The following is a 23,878-nucleotide window of genomic DNA, read 5'->3' on the forward strand; positions in this document are numbered from 1 at the left end:
CACTTGTTGAGATTCATTACTTCTACAGTATAGAGCGTGTGCTCTAGGAATATCATGGACATAATTACATATGAACATGTTTTGAAAGCGGTGGTCATAATCATGGGATTAATCTAAATTTTGTTGGTTCAGAGAGATCACAAATTAAGTTACAGTGACCGTTTAATCTGTGGAATCATCATTAATATAAAAATAAATATAGCTTCCCAGAAAATCTGTATTTCTAGAATACCTAAGTTTTGAGAAATTAGTTCAGTGTTTTACAATTCCTTCGATGTAAAGTAACTCAGTTTTTAGGAGCTATTGGGAAACCATCCTGTTAGCTACTCAGAGCTGGCATCAGTTAAATCTTTAAAGATAGGAATTCTGTGTTGTATTTTTTTAACATAAAGATTACCTTTCATTTGCATATTTACTGGATAACTTTAACCATCTGTAGTTACTTCATATATGTGAGGCCATTTATACTTTTTCTTTATTGGTTTGTTGCTAGGTAAATGATATTATTGGTTGCCATTTTTAACAGCCACATGAGGTCATGTCTGTTTCCATGCCAACAGATCCTCTTGGGAGAGTATTTTCAATAAAAGCCCGGAAGTGGTGACTCCTTTGCAGCTTCAATGTTGCCAGCGCCTAGTCGAGCTTTGTAAACAGTGCCTGCTAGTGGTTTACAAATATGCAAGTGACTCAAGAGGATCACTCTCAGGCATTGGTACTGATTGGGGTAATTCCAGGTACTTGTTTTACATTTCCTAGATCCTGTGTGTTTTATATAAAGTAATGCTGCAACGTACTTTGAAAGTGAAAGTCTCTTTTTGTCTAGATGGCTAGAGAAAAGCTAAAGACTAAAAATTTATACTTGCTACTATCTACAAGATTCTTTTAACTTGAACAATCTTTACCTTTAAAAGACTGAACAAGAACAACAATCACAAACCTGAAGGTTTCAAAGATAACCAACATGGAAATGATATTATGTAACTTAACACCTTTTTCAAAAGCCAAGTAAGAGCATACAAAATGGTAATAAATTTAACTTTTCCCTCAGCAGGGATATTTTGTCTTTCTCCTCTATCCTAATATAGTTGAGAAGATGCCTTTAGTTTCATTTTTAATGTTCAGTATGGCTCTACTATTCCCTTTATCACCAAATAGATCTGTGGGAGGTGGATTTTAAGATCCATTTAAAAATTGGACTTTTATAAATATTGTCCAGTTAAAATAGGTAGTTTTCTAAAAACATGAAGATATTGTTTACTGCAAAGATACACAGAGTAAACAAGAAGTACATTTTAGCGCTTCTCAAGACAATCGTAGTTCCCATTAGAATTAAAGACAAATGTCTTGGCTCAGATGGTAAAGAATCTGCCCACAATGCAGGAGACCAGGTTTGATCCTTGGGTAGGGAAGATTCCCTGGAGAAGGGCATGGCAACCCACTCCAGCATTCTTGCCTGGAGAATTCCGTGGAGAGAGGAGCCTAGCATGAGATCTCAAAGAGCTGGACATGACTGAGAGACTAACACTTTCACTTTCATGTGACTTTTAGTATGTGTAAGTTTTTGTAGTATTATTAAGAGAGAAAAGTATAAACCATGATTTTGAAAAACTAAGTGATAATCAAAAGATAATAGGATCTGGTAACAATTGAATGGCTTCCCTGGTGGCTCAGTGGCAACTATACCACCTACCAATGCAGGAGCGTGCTAAGTCATTTCAGTCGTGTCCGACTCTTTGCCATCCTTTGGACTGTAGCCCATCAGGCTCCTCCGTCCATGGGATTCTTCAGGCAAGAATACTGGAGTGGATTGCCATGCTGTCCTCCAGAAGATCTTTCCAACCCAAGAATTGAACTTAAGTCTCTTTTGTCTCCTGCATTGGCAGGCAGGTTCTTTACCACTGGTGCCACCTGGGAAGGGACCGTCAGCTCAATCCCTGGGCCAGAAAGATCCCTGGAGAAGGATACGGCAACCCACTCCAGTGTTCTTGCCTGGGAAATCCCATGGACAGAGGAGCCTGGTGGGCTCCAGTCCATGGGGTCATGAAAGAGTCAAACATGACTTAGTAAACGACAAACAGCAGTAACTGAATAGATGGTGAGGAAAATGAACTACCATAGCTTGGGTTTTCTTTTTGAAATATCTAGAAATTAATCTGTTTATTAAAAAATCATGGAGATATAATATAGCTAACTTTCTACAAAATTCATCTGCAACAGCAGAATGGCTTGGAATGCTTTTCACAAAAAGTATTGAGAGAGATATGTTTAACCTTTGTTTGTCTTTTACACTATTGAGGTATAATGCAGTATCTTTAACTATCCCCCAGCAAACAGAAGCTGATTGATTTTAAAAATGATGGAGGTAAAGTTAGACATTAATATTTAAAATACCAAAGCTGTAGTTTGTAGTTTTAATGGTTTGACAGAAGCAAATTATTGAATAAAGCTCATATTACTTTTATTAATATTCTCATATGATTTAAAAAAAATGATGGCCATCTTTAATACATTACAACATATAAGTGAAGGGCCTTCTCTTTAAGAATGATACTCTGGGATCATGATCAGGAAAACCTTTAATTCTGCTCTAAGAAGGATGGTTTCAGGCTCTTTAATATCACTCTTAAAAATCCAGATTTCATAACCTATTTTCTGTTGAAGGATCATGTTACTTTTATGACTAAGCAAAATAAGATGAGTTTTGCTGGCTATTCTGGAGGAAGAAATTATACCTTACAGTTGCTTCAGTTTTTAAAATTTTCCTCCCCTTCTTTTGATTGGAAGAAATATTTCTCCCCTTGCGATCTTGAGTTATGGACCCTGATAAATGTTCAGCATGACCCCAGTATAGTGATTATAAGCTTCTTAGGGAAGAGAGGTCAGTAAACACATCCTTTATTCCTTGCCAAGTTCAGAACCATTTGAGAGAGAAATGTAGGAGCATTACAGATGATCATCAAAATGTAGCTTCATTACTGAAAAAAGCTATTGAGAGACATGATATAGATGAGAGTCATGTGTTTTCTAATGTTGAATTCTAGAATTAAGTGTATCCATCCAGTCAAAGACAGAACTCTATCAACCCAAACCTTCCACTAGTACTATCCATGAAGTCTTATTCTATTAGTGTTGGGAGGAGAGCAAGTAAAAATGCATTCTTTCTGCACATAGGCTGATACAAAAAGAGAAAGGGGCTGAGCCAAGCCTGACTGGTTCCTTCTTTTAAACCTGCAAATCAAATAATTTACTTCTGGTTAGAGCCCAGAAAATATATACTGGTCAAAGTTTTACTTGGAAACACAAAGAGAGAGAAACGAACACGTCCCTCCAGGTGGCTCTAATTATAAGGAATCCGTCTGCCAATGCAGGAGACGCAAGAGACGCAAATTCAATCCCTGGTTGGGAAGATCCCCTGGAGGAGGGCATGGAAACCTGCTCCAGTATTCTTGCCTGGAGAATTCCATGGATAGAAGAACCTGGTGGGCCCCAGTCCATAGGGTCACCAAGAGTTGGACATGACTGAGTGACTGAGCACATCTAATATCAAGCTATTAAAGTCCAAGTTAATGTCAGTTCAGTTCAGTTCAGTCGCTCAGTCATGTCCGACTCTTTGCAACCCCATGAATCGCAGCACACCAGGCCTCACTGTCCATCACCAACTCCCGGAGTCACATTAATTTAAAAAAATGGGAAAAATGGCTACACATTCTTTCCCTTGTATATTAGGAACCTATAGCATTTTACTTTATATATAGGAGTCAATTAATTTGATATTTATTAATAGATTGACAGAATTCCAGTAAACTCTTCAAAACTCTAAAGGATGATGCCATCAAGGTGTTGCATTCAATATTTCAGCGAATCTGGAAGACCCAGCAGTGGCCACAGGACTGGAAAAGGACAATCCTCATCCCAGTTCCCAAGAAGGTACACTAAAGAATGCACTAACCATCAGATAATTGTACTCATCTCCCATGCTAGTGAGGTCATGCTTCAAATCTTTTATGCTTGGTTCAGCATTACATGAACCAAGAACTTCCAGACGTCCAAGCTGGGTTTAGAAAAGGCAGAGGAGCCAGGGATCAAATTGCCAACATGTGCTGGTTCATAGAGAAAGCTAGAAAATTACCAAAAAAATCTATCTCTGTTTCATAGACTACACCAATATTAAAAAAACTAAGATCATGACATCCAGCCCTATTACTTCATGGCAAATAGAGAGGGAAAAGGTAGAAGCAGTGATCAATTTCCTCTTCTTGGGCTCTAAAATCATTGCGGATGGTGACTGCATCCATGATGCAGCCATGAAATCAGAAGATGTTTGCTTCTTGGCAGGAAAGTTACAACAAACCTAGAAAGTATGTTGAAAAGCAGAGACATTACTCTGCCAACAAAGGCCTGTATGGTCAATGCTATGGTCTTTCCAGTGGTCATGTACGGTTGTGAGAGCTGTACTGTAAAGAAGGCGGAGCGCTGAAGGATTGATGCCTTCAATCTATGATGCTGGAGACGATTCCTGAGAGTCCCTTAGACAGCAAGAAGATCAAACCAATCATCTTAAGGGAAATCAACCCTGAATATTAATTGGAAGGACTGATGCTGACGTTGAAACTCCAGTGTTGTGGTCATCTGATGTGAACAGCTGACTCGTTGGAAAAGTCCCTGATGCTGGGAAAGATTGAGGGCAGAAGGAGAAGAGGGTGTCAGAGAATGAGATGGCTGGATGGCATCACTGATGCAAGGGACATGAACTTGGGCAAACTTTGGGAGATGGTGAGGGGCAGAGAGGCCTGATGTGCTGCAGTCCATGAGGTCACAAAGAGTCAGACATGATTGGGCAACTGAATGACAATAACAACAATAGATTGATAAGTTGTATTTATAAAGTATACCTATTAAAATATAAATTTATATTTATAAGTAAGTATAAGTATAAATAGAGGGATTCCCTGGTGGCTCAGATGGTAAAGCGTCTGTCCGCAATGTGGGAGACCAGGGTTTGATCCCTGGGTTGGGAAGATCCCCTGGAGAAGGAAATGGCAACCTACTCCAGTACTCTTGCCTAGAAAATTCCATGGATGGAGGAGCCTGGTGGGCTATAGTCCATGGGGTTGCAAAGAGTCGGACATGACTTCACTTTCACTTTCACTTTCACCAGTTCACTTTCATAAGTATGCCTAATATAAATAATGGAGAGGGTATAGCTAAATATTTCATGAGGAAATATATATTTGACTAATTTATCTGTAAAATTAGAACATAAAGCTCCCATCAGTCATGTTAATGGACCATCTTTATCTTGACCACACATCTGCAGGATATTAATATTTCTTAAGAATATGTTAAAGGTATATGTGGCTTAAAGGTATATGTAGCACCTGTTACATGGAAGAGAGTGGCCTTCAACCTTGCAGTCTCAGAAAGATAGCAATTTAATAGACATACCAAGAACTTCCCTTGGAGAAGGCAATGGCAACCCACTTCAGTACTCTTGCCTGGAAAATCCCACGGACGGAGGAGCCTGGTAGGCTTCAGTCCATGGGGTCGCGAAGAGTCAGACACGACTGAGCGACTTCCCTTTCACTTTTCACTTTCATGCATTGGAGAAGGAAATGGCAACCCACTCCAGTGTTCTTGCCTGAAGAATCCCAGGGATGGCAGAGCCTGGTGGGCTGCCATCTATGGGGTTGCACAGAGTTGGACACGACTGAAGTGACTTAGCAGCAGAACTTCCCTGATGGTCTAGTGGTTAAGACCTCTCGCTTCCAGTGCAAGGGGCATGGGTTCCGTCCCTGGCCAGGGAACTAAAATCCTGCATGCTGTGTGGTGTGACCAAAAAAAGAAAAAAAAAAAAAAATAGCCATACCAACTGAGAAGCCATTTCTCAGAGGTGGACTCATAACTAAGCAAATCTAACTGATATTCACAGCTGGATCATTAAATCTATCTCTGTTTCTATATCTGTATGCATATCTATATCTATATCCATATATCTAGGATACTAGAGTCAGTATTTCACTATAGCTAGCCTTATTTCAAAGGCTTTGGGATTGCCAAACAATTTTTAGTCTCAGCATCTCTGTATTTCTATCTTTTATGTACTGAGCCTTCATATAAGCTCATTTTTGTGGCTAAAGTCATTTTTTAAATCTCTGAGTTAGAGCTTCTGCCTTTAGCAGTAGAGCACTAGGTGTTCGGACAAATCCTCCCTCTGATGTTGACAGGAAAAGCTGGACAAAATACCAACAAAACATTTGCTGTGAAAACATTGGAGAGTCAAAACCAGGTGCTTGTTAGTACTGAATAGTGCTTTTGACAGACACTCGGACCTAAAATAAAAAAGTAGGAGTTCAGGACCTGTCAAAGATTGGGGCTTTGATAAACAGCATAGATTCCTACATGTAATAATATCCCAAACATTTTGCAAAGCAAAAGTTGACAGAATTACAGGGGAAAATATACAAATCTACAACCATTGAAGGAGACTTTAATATATATTTCTTAAAAGATTTAAAAACGAAGAAAATTTTAACAATATGATTAACAGATTTAACTGTCACATAATAGTGAAGTCAGTCACCTCAGAATACAATACAGTAAGCATACCTGAATCTTTTATAAAAATCAACTAGTGGAATGATGAAACATCCAAAAAATTGAAATCATGCAAAGTATCATCACAGGCCTTTAAAAGTAACAAAATCCATCCTTTTTGGAAAGATAAAAAATAAAATCATTATGTATGTAAATGTACTTAGGTAACAAAAATATTAGAAATAAAAACTTGCAGTATGTACATAAATCATTATCACAGGGAGACTTATAGACTTAAAAGAACATATTAGGGAGTGTAAGGCAAAAATTAAATGATCCATCATCTTGAATGATGACATCATAACTTTAAAGTAAACCCAAAGAATACAGAAAAAGGAAATAATAAAAACAAGAGCAGAAGTTAATAATATAATGAAGCAAACAGAATAAAGAAGATCAACATGGCAAAAGTGGGTTTTCAAAAAGACTAATAAAATTGATCACTGTTGGGACTGATCAAGAATATAAAAGAAACAATTAACATCAAGAATAGAAATAGAGATAACTACAGATACTACAAATATTAAAAATTTCATGCTGATAAATTTGTTAATTTACATTAAAAAATTCCTTGAAAAACACATACTACCAAAATGACACAAGACAATATAGAAGGCTACCGATACCAAAGGCTACCATACCTTTGATACTAAAACCTGACCAGGACATTAAGGCAAAGGATAATGAAAATTCAGTCTCACTCTTGAATATAGATGCAAAAATCTTACATAAATATTAGCAAAATGAACCTAGAAACCTTAAATAGGATAATGTATCATGACTAACTTTTGTTTATTGAATCTATTTAAAGGTACAATTAAAATTAAAATGTGATCAGTGTAATTTTAGTAGAATAAAAAATCATTTAAAATACACAGACAAGTCATTTGATAGAATTCAATATACATTTTTGCTTTAAAAAATGAATAGCAGGTTAAAAACAAAAGGGGAATTCCTTAATCTAATAAAAAGTAACTACAAAACCCCTACAAGCATATACTTAATGGTGAAATGTTGAAGGCTTTTCTTTTGAGAAGAGAAACAAGACAAGATTACCTATTAACTACAACTTTTGTTTATCATTATACTTGACCTGGCTTACTCAAGGAAGCAAGTCAAGAAAGTAAAAGGCATTGGATTTGAGAGAAAGAAATAAAACTCCTTACTAATGGTTGTGATGACATTCATAGCATTCATAATCTAAATAACTCTACAGATAAATTACTAAGTAAACCTACTAATTTTGATGAAATCAAAATGTGAATAAAATCAATATTTTTTCTATATCAATAACAACAGATTAGATAAAATGTCATTTTTAATAGCATCAAAGAATAACCAATACTTCAGAATAAAAGTAACAAAAACATGTAAGACCCTTATGCAGAAAAATGTAAAAGATGTAAAGTTATACCTTATATTGATATTGAAATCAATATCAATATGTCATTTCTTCTCAAATAGTTCTTCATATCTATAAATTCAACATATTCCTTACATAAATCCTAACAATTTTTTTGCAGAGTGAAGAATTTGACTAACGTTTGTTCTAACATTTATACAAAAAAACAAAGGGCCAAGAATAGACAAGATATTCTTGAAATAGTAGGATTGATTTACTACAGTGTACTCAGAATTGTAATAAAGCTATAGTGTCTGAGAGAAAAAGTTGGCTTAAAGCTCAACATTCAGAAAACTAAGATCGTGGCATCCGGTCCCATCACTTCATTGCAAATAGATGGTGAAACAGTGAAAACAGTGGCTGACTTTATTTTTTTGGGCTCCAGAATCACTGCAGATGGTGATTGCAGCCATGAAATTAAAAGACGCTTACTCCTTGGAAGGAAAGTTATGACCAACCTAGACAGCATATTAAAAAGCAGAGGCATTACTTTGACAACAAAGATCCATCTAGTCAAGGCTATGGTTTTTCCAGTAGTCATGTATGTATGTGAGAGTTGGGCTATAAAGAAAGCTGAGGGCAGAAGACTTGATTCTTTTGAACTGTGGTGTTGGAGAAGACTCTTGAGAGTCCCTTGAACTGCAAGGAGATCCAACCAGTCCATCCTAAAGGAAGTCAGTCCTGGGTGTTCATTGGAAGGACTGATGTTGAAGCTGAAACTCCAATACTTTGGCCACCTGATGCGAAGAGCTGACTCATTTGAAAAGACCATGATGTTGGGAAAGATTGAAGGCAGGAGGAGAAGGGGACGACAGAGGATGAGATGGTTGGATGGCATCACCGACTCAATGGACATGAGTTTGGGTAAACTCTGGGAGTTGGTGATGGACAGGGAGGCCTGGCGTGCTGCGGTTCATGGGGTCACAAGGAGTCGGACACAACTGAGAGACTGAACTGAACTGAACTGAATACAATGCACTAGTACCAAAAGGATGGACAAATAGACCAATAGAAGCACTCAGAAAGGCCATGGACTTCCCTCATAGCTCATTTGGTAAAGAATCTGCCTGCAATGCAGGATAGACTCCGGTTCAATTCCTGCGTTGGGAAGATCCCCTGGAGAAGGAAATGGCAACCCACTCTAGTATTCTTACCTGGCGAATACCATGGGCAGAGGAGCCTGGCAGGCTACACTCTATGAAGTTGCAAGAGTTGGACACTACTTAGCAACTAAACCACCACAGAAAGGCTATAAATAGACCCAAATTTATATAGAGACTTGATTTATGACAAAAGGGGGACACTTATAACAAATGGGTTAACAGTTTGTTTAAACAAATGGTTCTGGGGCAATTGAGTTTCCAAATAATAATAAAAAAAGAAACTTGAATTTACCTACACCATATACAAAATCATTTCCAAATTATTGAGTACACAGATGTGAAAGGCAAAACTAAAGATTTTGGAAGAAAATATAGGAGATTTTTTCATGACCTTGAGGTACACAAAGAGTGTAAAATATCAGACCAAGAAAGTACAGATTATAAATGAAAAGATAAACTTTACTATATTAAAATTAAGAATATATGTTTATTAGCAGACTCCATTAAGGTGAAAAAGCAAGCCTCAGAATGAAAGTTGGTATTTGCAATCTGTTTAACCTACAAAAGATTGTTATACAGACTATTTAAGAACTACAGATTTCTAAGAAGAAAATAGGAGACTCCATGGAAAAATGGGGAAGATACTTGAAGAGGCATTTTTAAAGGCAGTAAGTATTCAAAGTGTTCAAACTCATACTCAGGGAGACATGAAACCCATCTTTCAGACCATGAGTTGTTGAGAATGTAGAGTAATGGAAACTCTTTCACACTGCTGATGATGGTGAGCATCATTACCTTTAAAAAAGTTTGGATAACCCACTAAAGTTTACCATTTTCTCAGTTATCTTATTCCCAATGATTCTAAGCAGAATGTATGCCCATGTGCATCAAGACCATATTAGAATCATCACAGTAGCATTTGCTTATAATGGCTAGAAATTAGAAATACCTAAAATGTCCTGGGTGTTCATTGGAAGGACTGATGCTGAAGCTGAAACTCCAATACTTTGGCCACCTCATGCGAAGAGTTGACTCATTGGAAAAGACCCTGATGCTGGGAGGGATTGGGGGCAGGAGGAAAAGGGGACGACAGAGGATGAGATGGCTGGATGGCATCACCGACTCGATGGACATGAGTTTGAGTGAACTCCGGGAGTTGGTGATGGACAGGGAGGCTTGGTGTGCTGTGATTCATGGGGTCGCAAAGAATCGGACATGACTGAGCAACTGAACTGAACTGAACTGAACTGAAAATGTCTATTCAAGGAAGAATGGACAGGTTTTGTAATGTCCACTCAATGAAATATTTGACAGCATTGAAAATGAACAAACTGCATGCATACACAGCAATATGGATGAGTCTCTAACAGAAATTGGGCAAAAGAAGCCACAGGCAAAGGACTACATATTTCATTTATATTTAAATTAAAAAAAAACAAGAAAAATTGAATTATAGTATTACACAGTTCAAAAGCATCAAATCTTCGGTGCTCAGATTTCTTTATGGTCCAACTCAAATCCATATATAACTACCAGAAAAACCATAGCTATAACTGGATGGACCTTCGTTGACAAAGTAATATCTCTGCTTTTTAACATGCTGTCTAGGTTGTTCATAGCTTTCCTTCCAAGGAGCAGTGAGTGAGTGAGTGAAAGTCACTCAGTCATGTCTGACTCTTTGTGAACCCATGGGCTGTCTGTGGAATTCTCCAGAATAGGCCAGAATACTGGAGTGGGTAGCCTTTCCCTTCTTTAGAGGATCTTCCCAACCCAGGGATCAAACCTAGGGCTCCCACATTGCAGGCAGATTCTTTACCAGCTGAGCCACAAGGGGCGCCCAAGAACACTGGAATAGGTAGCCTATCCCTTCCCTGAGCTATCAGGGAAGCCCTCCAAGGAGCAAGTGCCTTTTAATTTCATGGCTGCACTCACCACCTGCAGTGGTTTTGGAGCCCCAGAAAATAAAGTTTGTCACTCTTTCCATTGTTTCCTCATCTAGTTGCCATGAAGTGATGGGACCGGATGCCATGATCTTCGTTTTTTGAATGTTGAATTTTAAACCAGCTTTTTCACTCTCCTCTTTCACTTTAATCAAGAGGCTCTTTAGTTCTTTGCTTTCTGCCATAAGGATGGTGTCATCTGCATATTTGAGGTTATTGATATTTCTCCTGGCAATCTTGATTCCAGCTTGTGCTTCATCCAGTCCAGTGTTTTGCATGATGTACTTTTCATATAAGTTAAATAAGCAGGGTGACAGTATATAGCCCTGACGTACTCCTTTCCCAATTTAGAACCAGTCTGTTGTTCCGTGTCTGTTTCTAACTGTTGCTTCTTGACCTTCATACAGATCTTAGGAGGCAGGTATGGTGGTCTGGTATTCTCATCTCTTGAAGAATTTTCCACAGTTTGTTGTGATCCACACAGTCAAAGACTTTGGCATAGTCAATAAAGCAGAAGGAGATGTTTTTATGGAATTGCCTTATTTTTTCTATGACCGAACAGATGTTGGCAATTTGATCTCTGGTTCCTCTGCCTTTTCTAAATCCAGCTTGAACATCTGGAAGTTCTTGGTTCACATACTGTTGAATCCTAGCTTGGAGAATTTTGAGCATTACTCTGCTAGTATGTGAGATGAGTGCAACTGTGTGGTAGTTTGAACATTCTTTGGCATTGCCTTTTTTGGGATTGGAATGAAATCTGACCTTTTCCAGTCAGCTGTGACCACAGCTGAGTTTTCCAAATTTGCTGGCATATTGAGTACAGCACTTTCACAGCATTATCTTTTAGGATTTGAAATAGTTCAGCTGGAATTCCATCACCTCCCCTAGCTTTGTGATGCTTCCTAAGGTCCACTTGACTTCACAGTTCAGGATGTCTGGCTCTAGGTGAGTGATCACACCATCATGGCTATTCAGAAGTCTGGATAGTGGGTAAGTTTATGGGGCAGCAGTACGTGGTTCTGGGGTGCTAGGAATATTCAGTTATTTAACCTGGGTAGCAGTTATATGAGTAATCACTTTATAATATTCATTTACTAGATGTTTATTTTATGTACGTTTTGATTGAAAGGTTTTAAAAATCAAGTTATATACATGATACTATTTTGATCTTAGGTTAAGATAGCTTGGTACATCTATCTTAAAACAGGCATGGTCTTGCTAAAGAGGCTGATGTTGAGTGAGTACTCAGTTTTTCAGTTGTGTTCAACTCTTTGCGACACCATGGACTGTAGCCCACTAGGCTCATCTGTCCATGGAATTTTCCAGATAAGAATACTGGAGTGTATTGCCATTTCCTTCTCCCAGGAATCTTCCTGACCCAGGGATTGAACCTGTATCCCTTGCATCTCCTGTCTTGGCAGGCAGACTCTTTACCACTTTGCTACCTGGGAAGCAAGGCTGATGTTAGTAACACATAAATAATAATATTTCACCTATACACACTATTCCCTTTGGTCCTTACTCTGTAATACAGGCATGGCAGAAACTATTGGATTCTTTTCACCAGTGAGAAAACTGAAGCCCAAAGAAGTGAAATGGCTCATCCAAATCCATGTTGTTAGCAAATGACAAGAGGCAGGATTTGCAGTTAAAACCACAGTACAATGTTCTGGGTGTTATGTTTAAAATACAAAATAATAAGTGTTGGTAAGTATATTGAGAATTTAGTACTGGTTCAGAATGTAAAATGGCATGAGTGCTGTAGAAGACAGTGGCAGTGCCTTAAAAAGTTAAATATAGAATGACCATGAAAAGTATGAAAGTATTAGTCGTTCAGTTGTGTCTTACTCTTTGTGACCCCGTGGACTGTAGCCTGCCGGGATCCTCTGTCCATGGAATTCTCCATGCAAGAATACTGGAGTGGGTAGCCGTTCCATATGACCCAGCACTCCCCCTCCTAGGTACATACCCCGAAGAACTGAAAACAAGGACTCAAGCCAGTACTTGTACACCAGTGTTCATAGCAACATTATTTACAGTAGTCAAATGGTGACAGCCACCCAAATGTCCATCAGCAGAGGAATGGATAAATGAAATGTGATATGTTTATGTGTGTATTACTACTCTTTGCTCTTTTTGCATGTGTGCTCAGTTGGGTCTGACTCTTTGTTCTGTGCTTAGTCACCCAGTCGTGTTTGACTCTTCGTGACCCCAAAAACTGCAGCTAAGCTCATCTGTCCATGGAATTTTCCAGGCGAGAATACTGGAGTAAATTGTCATTTCTTTCTCCAGAGTATCTTCCTGACCCAGGGATCGAACTTGCATCTCCTGCATTGGCAGATTGATTCTTTTATCACTGAGCTACTTGCATGTTTATTATTATGCCTATGTAAAATTGTAAATATAAATATAGTATTATATAAAATTTATAAATATAAAATATTATTCTATGTTAAAAGGTTATACTTAGTATAAAATACATTATACTATGTATAAAAATATAAAAGCATAAAAATATTATACTACGTAAAAAGGAATGATGCACCTTCAAAGCATGTTAAATAAGCCAAACATAAAAGGAGAAATATGGTATGATTCCAATTATGTGCAGTATCTAGAACAAATTTATTGAGACAGAAAACAGAATAGAGGTTATCAGGGACTGGGAGGAGGAGGAAACGGGAATTTAGTGTTTAATGGGTACAGAGTTTCTGCTTGACATGATGAAAAGATCTGGAACCAGGTTGTAGTTTTGGTTACACAACCATTTTACACAGCCAATATTACACAGTGTGAATATATTTACATTGAACATGGATACCTAAAAATCATAAGGAGTTTCATGTTATATATTTATTTTACCACAATCAAAATAGTTAAAAAGAACACAGCCTAAATAAAGTGATATAATTTATTTACCTTGTGTTCCCCAAACCAGGAAGCTGAGTTTACTCTGGGTAGGGAAGGCGGAGGTGTGGTCAGGGTCCTGGATCTTTCTCCAGGAAAATCTCAGAGGTGTGTGTATTTTAAGTTTCAAGGTTAATTAACTTACCAGTCTTGACATGTTTCATGTTCTAGAGATTCTCCATGGTCAGCAATAAATTGGTACATGACAAACCAAACAATTCTATGTCAAATAGGAAGTAGATAAATGCATATTTTACATTTATATGATGGATATGTGAAGATGTGTATCCCTCATCTCAGAATTGAGGGGTAAGGGTATGTGTGTGAAACAAAGAGGATAGTTTGTGTTATTTCTTCTTGGAATGAGTTAGCTACGAGTTAGCTATATTTGTATTTCGAGAGTAAGCTACAATAGAAATAAAGCTGGAGACTTCACATATTTTTGTGCTTTAACAGACACTCTTTAGATACTATCTATAAATCCACTTTCTAGAGATTCTTCTTGCTAAAAAATCAAATTGTATTAACTTCATTGCAGAAAAAATTTAAAAATAATCTTTGACATTCAGCTACTGTGGGCTCTCCCAAGAGATCTTAATGGAGATATTAAGGCAAATAATCCATTGTGTTTCACTGTAATGCTTTAAAATATCCCACAGCCCTTGCTTTAGGGAAGCAAAGTGTTTCTTACAGTGTGATTTTATATGCTTTTTTACATTCATACTGAATTTATTTTCCTTTTTACATCTTTAGTTTCATTTTAGCCTTTTCTGCTTCTATTAAAAGTTTAGTTTTGTGGCTAATATCTTTCTACTTTCTAAGTTTGTATACTTCATATTTCTGAAAAATAAATGTAATCATTGTATTTGTCAGTTTTAAAATTGGAATTCATACACAGAAATGGCAATATAGTATTTTTGGGGAGCAATAGTTCTGTAGTGAGACCAAATGGATCTTTATCTTGGCTCTAGTCACTTTTGTGACTGTGGGCAAGTCATTTAACGCCTGTACACTTTGGTGTATTCATCTATAAAATGGAGCTGATAATAATATATACCATGCTGCTGCTGTTGCTAAGTCACTTCAGTCGTGTCCGACTCTGTGCGACCCCATAGACGGAAGGCCACAGGCTCCCCCATCCCTGGGATTCTCCAGGCAAGAACACTAGAGTGGGTTGCCATTTCTTTCTCCAATGCATGAAAGTGAAAAGTGAAAGGGAAGTCGCTCAGTCGTGTCCGACTCTTAGCAACCCCATGGACTGCAGCCTACCAGGCTCCGCTGTCCATGGGATTTTCCAGGCAAGAGTACTAGAGAATCATTAAAAATAAATATTTTTAAAGCAAGTATAATGGTGCTGGCACACACACACACACATACTTTTTAAATACAAAATAGTGTTAAATAAAATAGTATAAGTTCACTGTAACCCTGGACTTTGTACTTTTATTTTTTCACCTGTGTAAATGAAAATCTTTAGCTCAGAAGGCAATGTGAATGTTATTGTAATGCCAGTAATAACTATTGCTTGGAGAGTCTTTAAAAGAAAGTTGGTAAAAGTTACTATTTACTATAATTATTATCAGGGTAACCAGGATGTAACCAATTTTCAGTAGGAGAGAGAATAACTCTCAAGTAGTATGGAATAGTGCATTTTGATCAAACACCTTAGTTTCCTTTGCACCTTTGCCCTAGATAGGAAGGGCAGCCTGTTTCTTTCAGAAGATATCAGATCAGTCATCATGATACACTAGCTCTTGACATAATAATTAATTCATATGAATTACCCAAGTGATATTAAGAAAATGATTTATATAATCTATGATGTGAGAAATCAATTATTTCATTATTCATCACCCATTGTGCATTTTTGATTTAATTTAGTTTGTTGTAGATTATTTTACTGCTCTATTAACATAATGATTTGAGCAATTATTTATAGTTTGTGATATTAAGTAATAGATTTAGGGGATATTATCAGATAATTCAGAATGAAATGACGTCTATGAATATTATGTGGAATTCTGCTATTTTAATCTGAGTGCTGTATGCAGTTTGATCATAATGAATTCGTATTCTTCTACAAAATTCATGTAACAACAATATAAATGTAATTTTCCATTGACACAGAAGTTAGTAGTTACCAGTATTATTTAATAAAGAATTGGTAGCTAATAATATCTTTGGTCCTCGGTTTCTTCATTTGTCTTTGGAAGTATGATACTGTGGCTGGAAGATTCTACGGTCACATGAAGAAAAAAAATGATTTGATCTCTACCTTTGTTTCTTTTTAAGACTAATTATAAATCTCCTTCTGTTGTTACTTCTCTTAGAAATTTTTTATAGATATCTTTGTCTTGACTTTCTAGCCTGTCCTCATCATCATCTGGACTTAGGCTTTTAATAGTGATACTTGTGTTTGCTCATGTCAATTTCCTTAATCATTTCTCTCTCGACATATAGATTGGAATGGCCTAATGCCAATCAAAGGCTTTCCAGAGGAATAAGATTATACAGACACACATTCTTATTTGCAACTCCTAAATCTCAAAGCTCTGAAAACTCAAACTAATAGAAATAAAGTAAAAGTAACCCATTTATTGGCACATCTAAATTGACACAAAGTTGTTTATAGTCTTTTTCCAATTTATTGTGAATGTTTCTGCACTTCATTACAGAAATATTAATGATTTGTTTGCACAATGCTGCCCTAAGACTCTGATGAAGATGTTGCATTATATATAGTATATACACCGTATTGTCCTAAAATCTGGAATATTCATATATTCTGAAATACATTTGGGTGCAAAGGTTGCATGCAACCTGTAATCATGATTGTTTCTGGTATTCTGTAATCTAAGCACCCAGTAGTCTAGGAGTATAAAATTTATAATTTAGTTATAAATTTTAATCTTTAACTTTTTCTTTCAGATTAACTACAGTCATAATACATCAGTGATATATTATGAAATTAAAATCAATGGTTTCAACATCCTTGAAATAATTATTTTAATGTGGTTAGCCAAATTCTCATGTTACATGATGTTACATGTTTTTAAGAAATATTTGACTGGCTACACATATTATTTACAGAGATTATTAATGAATTCCAAATTAACATGAGTGATGTAAACAGTTTCCTAGCTTGTAAGTTCATGGCTCTTTATGGGATATCTTGGGATACTAAGACCACATTTTGCATCTATATGCAGCTCTTTAAGTGAGGCTTCATGACCCTTTCCTGCCTCCCCTCCTCAGGAGATGAAATCCTTTTATGTGGATTGCATTGTTACAGTGTCATTTCTCATGTAAGATGTACAAATTATTAACCACATAACACTTTAGTGGGAGATATTAATATTAATTTGTTTGTAAAAGTCTAATTTTTAAACTATTATTTTTAGGTATTTACTGCCAGGAAGTACACAATTCTTCATGAGAACACCAACCTACAACTTGAAATACAGTTCACCTGGAATGGCTCGCTCCAATGTTTTGTTTACATCCCGATATGGCCATTTGTGAAACAGAAGGGAAGATCACCATGGGTTATGCATAATAGCAATTCATATTTTCCCCAATTTAATATTGAAAAGACAGTGACCATTAACTACTGTTTTATGTATATATGACATATATGTGTGTGAAAATATGTACACACATGCACTCAGATAACACATATATTTATTATAATATATGAAAGAAGAATTAGCAGGAAACTGGATATAAGATTTAACCTAATAAACCATGTTAAAATTGTTTACACAAATATGTGAATGTCTAGAATTTGCTAGGTTTATAATTAATACCTTCCTACTAGAAATGTTATTTTTGCTGCAGAGTATATAAAACAGAATTGATCTTGAAGATCCCATTACAGTGTTAAATTATTTTCTAGATAATACTTTTGACTTAAAAAGAACTAATAGTATATTACTTTATTAATTCTCGTATATATCTAGTAGCCATTTAAAATGAAAACAAAAATTAGAAGCTTGGTGTTGCTTGATGATAGGATTAAGTATAAAATGGGTTTGTCATTACTGTAGCACACAGTAGTATGCTATTAATATTAAAAATCCCACCTGGATTCTCCAATATTTTTATTCCTCAGTGTGGGAATCTAGCTACTTGTGAAAATGATAATGTAAATGTTCAGTAAGGCTAAAGTAAGATCACAATACTGTCTAAAATGGAAGACAATCCAGTGGGTTAAAAATTAAACTTACTAGCTTATATTTTTACTTTTTATTGAGAGTCACATAAAGGGAACAGAAAATGGTGGTAATAGCAAAATCTTTCCATATGGTTTTTGTATCTCTTACCACTCATACCACTTATGTTTTCTTTTTTGAAAGTATACCTCTGATGGGTACATATGGTCAAATACAATTTCTTCTCTTCAGAAGGGGAAGAGCTGATATTTTAAACTTATTTCAATGTTACAGAATGAATATGTCACATTATTTTATAAGTCTCTCAATTTTGAGACCAACATACATTGCAAAAACTAATACAGAGTTTCATATTGCACCATAGAAAGTCATCTAAATTATTACAAAAAGAAGATTCTGATTACTATTATTAGTCATGGATGTTCTCTTGAGAATTTCAAAAAAATCAAAATATAGTATGAAGTTTTCTTCTTGTCCAAAGTTATTATGCATAATTTTCATAGCAGTTTACTTCCTTTTCTGCTTACAGTTTCAAAAACTATGAGTGAGCTTTCAGTTTTCTATACAAATATAATAAATACCATGGATATCCTTCGAGACTGTGATATTCACCTTTTAGAATTTTATTTTAATTTCTCGCAGTAGTTTTATTTTTCACAGATGGTAATTATTTGCAACATTCATGAATGTTTTACCTCCTTTTACTATCCTGAAAGCTTTTTCCAGTAAATCGAGAAATGGTCCCAAAGCAGAAGGAGAACTGAGGGGGGCAAACTGGCCTGCTTAATTCACAAGCTGGGTAACTGACAACCCAAGGTTGTAAGTTAGATATGTTTTGCTTTTAAAGTCATAATCTGAGGCTGTATTTGGATAAAATAGGTTCTTCCCTAAATTATTGCTAGTTACTGGATTCTTTGTGACTACCAAACACTCATATTCCAATGGATACTCTTCCATGGTAATTGCATCCCAAAGGAGAGTTATTGTCTGTGGGAAAAGAGGATAAGGATGTCAGGATGAAGGAAATCACAGTGTAGCTCTGAGTGTTTATGACACCATTTTGTGAATTCCTAAATATGTTTAGAATTTTGGAGAATAAATAATGCTGAAATTGGGATATTAATAAAATCATTGTAAGAATGATCAGCAAGTAGGCCTTTTCATGGAGCAATTTTCGTCATTTTTTTGGCTCAGATTCATGATTTGTTCATGAATGAGACACAGTTTCAAAGGTCTGATGTATGATATCAGTCCAGTTTCTTGGCCACTCACTTGCGTTAGCTTAAATCACAGTGGTGACTTAATTTGCTAGAGTGAAAAGAATGTCTAACATGTCTCCCCCTAGGAAAAAATATTTTAAAAAGAGTAACTTTACATATATGAAACTACCCAGTTAGTTATTAACAATCAAATTTGATTCCTCTAGCTACCCAAGTCTGACTTTTTTTGAGTGCTAGAATTTTCTTGCCCACATTTGCCTCTTTAGACTCATCTAGTTCTGATATGAGGAAGATGTGAATAAAAGCCATGTGCCCATTATTTATGTATACTACCTGGTACCCTGTGGACTATGGTTGTGTTCACGCTTATTCCTTAATGAGAAACTAAGAAGACACAGTAATAAACTGTGAAAGTCTCTAGAGGCCATAGAAATGTTTTAGTAATATAAAATATTTTTTAGTTTTTATTATAAATTTTTTATTCATAGAGTTAAAATATATCAGTATAAGTGATAGTATGAGTCTGACTCTCTTCTAGGAGAGAACATACTTTTTTATCTGAAAAACTCCAGAAACTATTCAGTCTTACCAGAGTTTTTAATAGGGAGTTTGGTTTACTTGTGATGAAAGCATATTTTCATTCTGTCATTAAAAGATATATCCCTGATCATTCTGTGACTGATGCTTTCCAGAACTGTATATGATTGAAGTTATTCCAGAACTGTCCAAGAAGCAACCTTTTAATGTTAAATTATCATATATGAATATTGTATGAGATTGCAGATTAGTTTTCACTGTAATAATCCAGCATTGTAATAGTATTTGCTTCATGTATTCTGTTGAAGGAACTATTGTGATTCATATTATGATTATTAGCAACAATTTTTATTTTACCTTGCATGTATAAAAATTAAATTATAGTAGGATCAAATATGAAAATGGCAATAGGAATGTTAGATGCAAAGATCTACACACGTTTTTTCATATATCTGAATTAGGTCTAAATACACAAAACTTTTTTAAGTTCTCCCCCTAAAACTAATATGAACCAAACTCAAGCAAAAAACCCCAGTCTTCTCATCCAATACTTACACACAGCTAGATGATAGTGGCTTGTAGACATCAAGAAAAAGATTTCATTCTAAGTCTTTTTTCATTAGAAAGTATATGATTATAGACTTTAGTTATCAAACTTTAAATTTCATGTTTTAATATAAATTAATCCAAATGCTTTCTTCTTTAGCATGACAAAGTAATTCCATTTAAAAATTCTCTTTAAATCTAAACTTCCACATTACTTGACATTTTCAAAAGTACCAAAAATTGATAGTTGCGTAAGCTCTATTATTTGTAGTTTTCTTAAAGCATTTGATTAATTCTTATATGTATATTCTTTAAAATATAATAGCAAATATGTTGAGAAGAGTGACAATAAATACCTTCCTTTTCTGTTCTGTAAAACTTTTTTAACATTTTGAGTCCTAGTTTACTTGGTCCTAAGGGTTAAATGATAAGAAGTGTAAGTACAATTGTTCTATTCTTATGACCTGGTGATTTGTGAAAATTTCTTTTATCTTGAGATCGAGAAATTTAATAAAGCTTTCCAGAACTGAATTAGTTATCTAAATATTTTGGACAAGTGCTACTTACAAATAAAATTTGAAAGTGTATTAATCAAAAATTTATTCCTTACACTGTTTTTTTTCTTTCTTTTCTTCTTTTTTAAACTTCAAGTTCCATTTAAAGTTTTGACCTTTGCATGGACTAAGTCAAGAAAAGAGAAATTCTGCTTTTTAAAATATTGGTTTATAGTGGTATATTTTTGCCTCAGCAATAAATTGGCAGGTGACCAAAAATGTTAAATTAAAATTAATTGCACACTTTGAGATTGTTGCCTTTCTTGGTGTTTTTCCTTTTTGCCTTATTATGAGTTGGGTATATGGTATTGAAGGAAACTATGCAGGTAAAACAGTTTCTATTAACTGGACTGTATTAACTAAAAAGAGCTACACAAAGTTTTTACTTTATCCTCACCTGCCAATTTGAAAACTATTGGTAAAATCATTATTCAATAGGCCAATATTTTCTAAATTAGTAAGACTTACCTTACAAAAGTTATCAGATGATGCTGATATTTCTCTTTCAAAGACTAAAACAACAGTTTTAGTCCTGAGCTGGTTGGTTCATATAATAACTAATATACATACTACAACTTTGAATATTAATAGATTGGCTGAAGATTTTAGGTTTGAAGATTAGTTTGAAAGCAATGCATTTGCTCCCGTGAATCATGATGCAGATTATCCCCATGTGTTTTACTGCCTGTCTATGAATGCAAATGTTGTTACAGAAAATATGCTTGAAATGTCAGCACAGTGTGCAGTTAGTATTGCATCATCATGCTTCAGCATGTGATACCTGTATGATGACATATTTCAACTACTCAGATATGTTACTGTAATAAAAATGTTTAACATAAGAAAGCTGCATATGTCATCAAATGCTTATTTCTGTTTCTCTCTCTCTCTCTCTCTCTCTCACACACACACACAGAGTTTTAAGTAGTAGAAGAGACTGGTTCTCAATTAAGCTTTCAGGGTGATGAAACATATTTTCACAGTAAATTTCTTCTGCAGCACTGACAATAGCACCGTGAGGATCACTTTGTGCACATGTGCTTAGTCATGTCTGAGTCTTTGCAACCCCATGGGCTGTACCCACCAAGCTCCTCTGTCAATGGGATTATCCCGGCAGGAATACTGCAGTGGGTTGCCATTTTCTCCAGGGGATCTCCCCTGGAGACAGTCCCCCACAGGGATTGAACCTGTGTCTCCCATGGCTCCTGCACTGGAAGGCAGATTCTTTACCGCTGCGCCACCTGGGAAGTCAGGGATAACTTTACCTGCTATTAAAGTCAGGTCAAGTAAACAAAATTGGTGTCAGTTCCTCTCAGTTAGCTGAAAGGAGACTGGCCTAAAATTTATAAATGGCATTTTTAGTATCGTTGAATATGACATAGCATCTTTCTAGCGTCATTAATTATGACAATAGGATTACTAACCCAAATAGAAGTACATCAGCATCTCAGCTATGATGTTACTTTTTTCAGGAGTTTACAATTTTGTCAGGATTAAAACACTGATCCTCAATAAGAAGCATATCCTAGTAGTCTTATTACCACTATTACTGTTGTCTATAACATGATTATATACAAAGAAATTGAAAAATCTATCATATGACAGGAACTTTAATGCATGTATACATTATTTTTTTGAGTTGACAACTCAACAAGTGACATAGACATTGACTTTTTAAATATATTTTTAAAAATTTGTTCTTTTACAAAGTAAAAATATTCTGTAAAAGCTTTAAACTTTGAATTTTTTATTTTTTTTCAATGACAGATATACATGAGGCCAATGTGGTTAGTTTAGTATCTCCCTATTTTATCAAATAATTTGTAAGATCAATATACATATAGTAAATGTTTGAAAATCTTTTAAAACTCTAAATAAGTCATCCTAAAATAATCTCTAAAAAAAGTGCTGAAGTCCCATTACTTTGGCCACCTAATGTGAAGAGCCAACTCATTGGAAAAGACCGATACTGGGAAAGGTAGAGGGTAAAAGGAGAAGATGGTGGGAGAGGATGAGATAGTTCGATAGCATCACTGACTCAATGGACACGAGTTTGAGCAAGCTCTGGGAGATGGGGAAGGGCAGGGAAGCCTGGCAAGCTCATGGGGTCACAGAGTCAGACATGACTTAGTGACTGAACAACAAAAAATAATCTCAAGTGTTAGAAAAATTTGTGTAGTGCCTTAACACAAAATTATCACTTAGCTGTATTGTAGAAAGTAAGATTAATATTAATAGATCTTTAAACTGGTTTATCAGAAAGTTCTCTCTTAATGACTCTTCATATACACATAGAATATGGTGATGAAATACAGAATATGGTGACAAAAATGTCCATCACCAGGGTCTCGTAAATGTGGAAAACATTGGGTGTATAAATGGGAATGTGTTTCTTTTTACTTCCAGAACCTCCCAAGAGCCTTTAGTGTTCTAAGATGCTTTAAGATTCCCCAGCAAGGGACTGGAACATATGGTAGTTTTTAAACTAATTTCACTATGGGATCTTTTATTGAAAGGCACCTCCCAGGACAATTCTTCTATTGACTAACATTTGAAAAACAACTACCAAAATGAAGTCATTCGCTAATAAAGAAATCAGACTATTTATTTATTTACTAAATATACACTGTGGTATAATTATTAACACTGACAAATCTAGTGCAAGAATTTACTTGCACTTGTCACTTGAGAATTTGGCCATTTCCAGAGAATATTTGACCAAGTATTTCAGCTGCAATGTCTTGACCTGAGAAAGATGGCCATACATAAATAGTCTTAATGGTAAACATGAGCTATATTAGATATTTGAAATGTAATCATGATATGAAAAGTAATATAAAATGCTTAAGATGTAGTCAGAATGTGATTCAAGTCTTTATGAGAAACTATTAATGATGTAGGGG

At 35.6% G+C, this 23,878-nt stretch overlaps 1 protein-coding gene across 7 annotated transcripts in view; it reads left to right on the forward strand.

Annotated features, from left to right (window-relative positions):
* The window catches only part of TTLL7 (tubulin tyrosine ligase like 7), a 150,698-nt gene extending 128,877 nt beyond the window's left edge, over positions 1-21,821 (forward strand). For 2 of the 7 annotated variants that reach the window (XM_005204387.5, XM_059884558.1), the window contains exons 20-21: positions 561-734; positions 17,348-21,821. In XM_005204387.5, the coding sequence (XP_005204444.2) occupies positions 561-734; positions 17,348-17,468 (295 nt within the window). In that variant the 3' untranslated portion in view covers positions 17,469-21,821. The other 5 variants (XR_001497116.3, XM_059884559.1, XM_005204388.5 and 2 more) reach the window with 5 other exon arrangements.
* Positions 21,822-23,878: the final 2,057 nt, after the last annotated feature.

Source organism: Bos taurus, chromosome 3 (assembly GCF_002263795.3).
Source record: "Bos taurus isolate L1 Dominette 01449 registration number 42190680 breed Hereford chromosome 3, ARS-UCD2.0, whole genome shotgun sequence".
Classification (NCBI taxonomy): Eukaryota; Metazoa; Chordata; class Mammalia; order Artiodactyla; family Bovidae; genus Bos; species Bos taurus.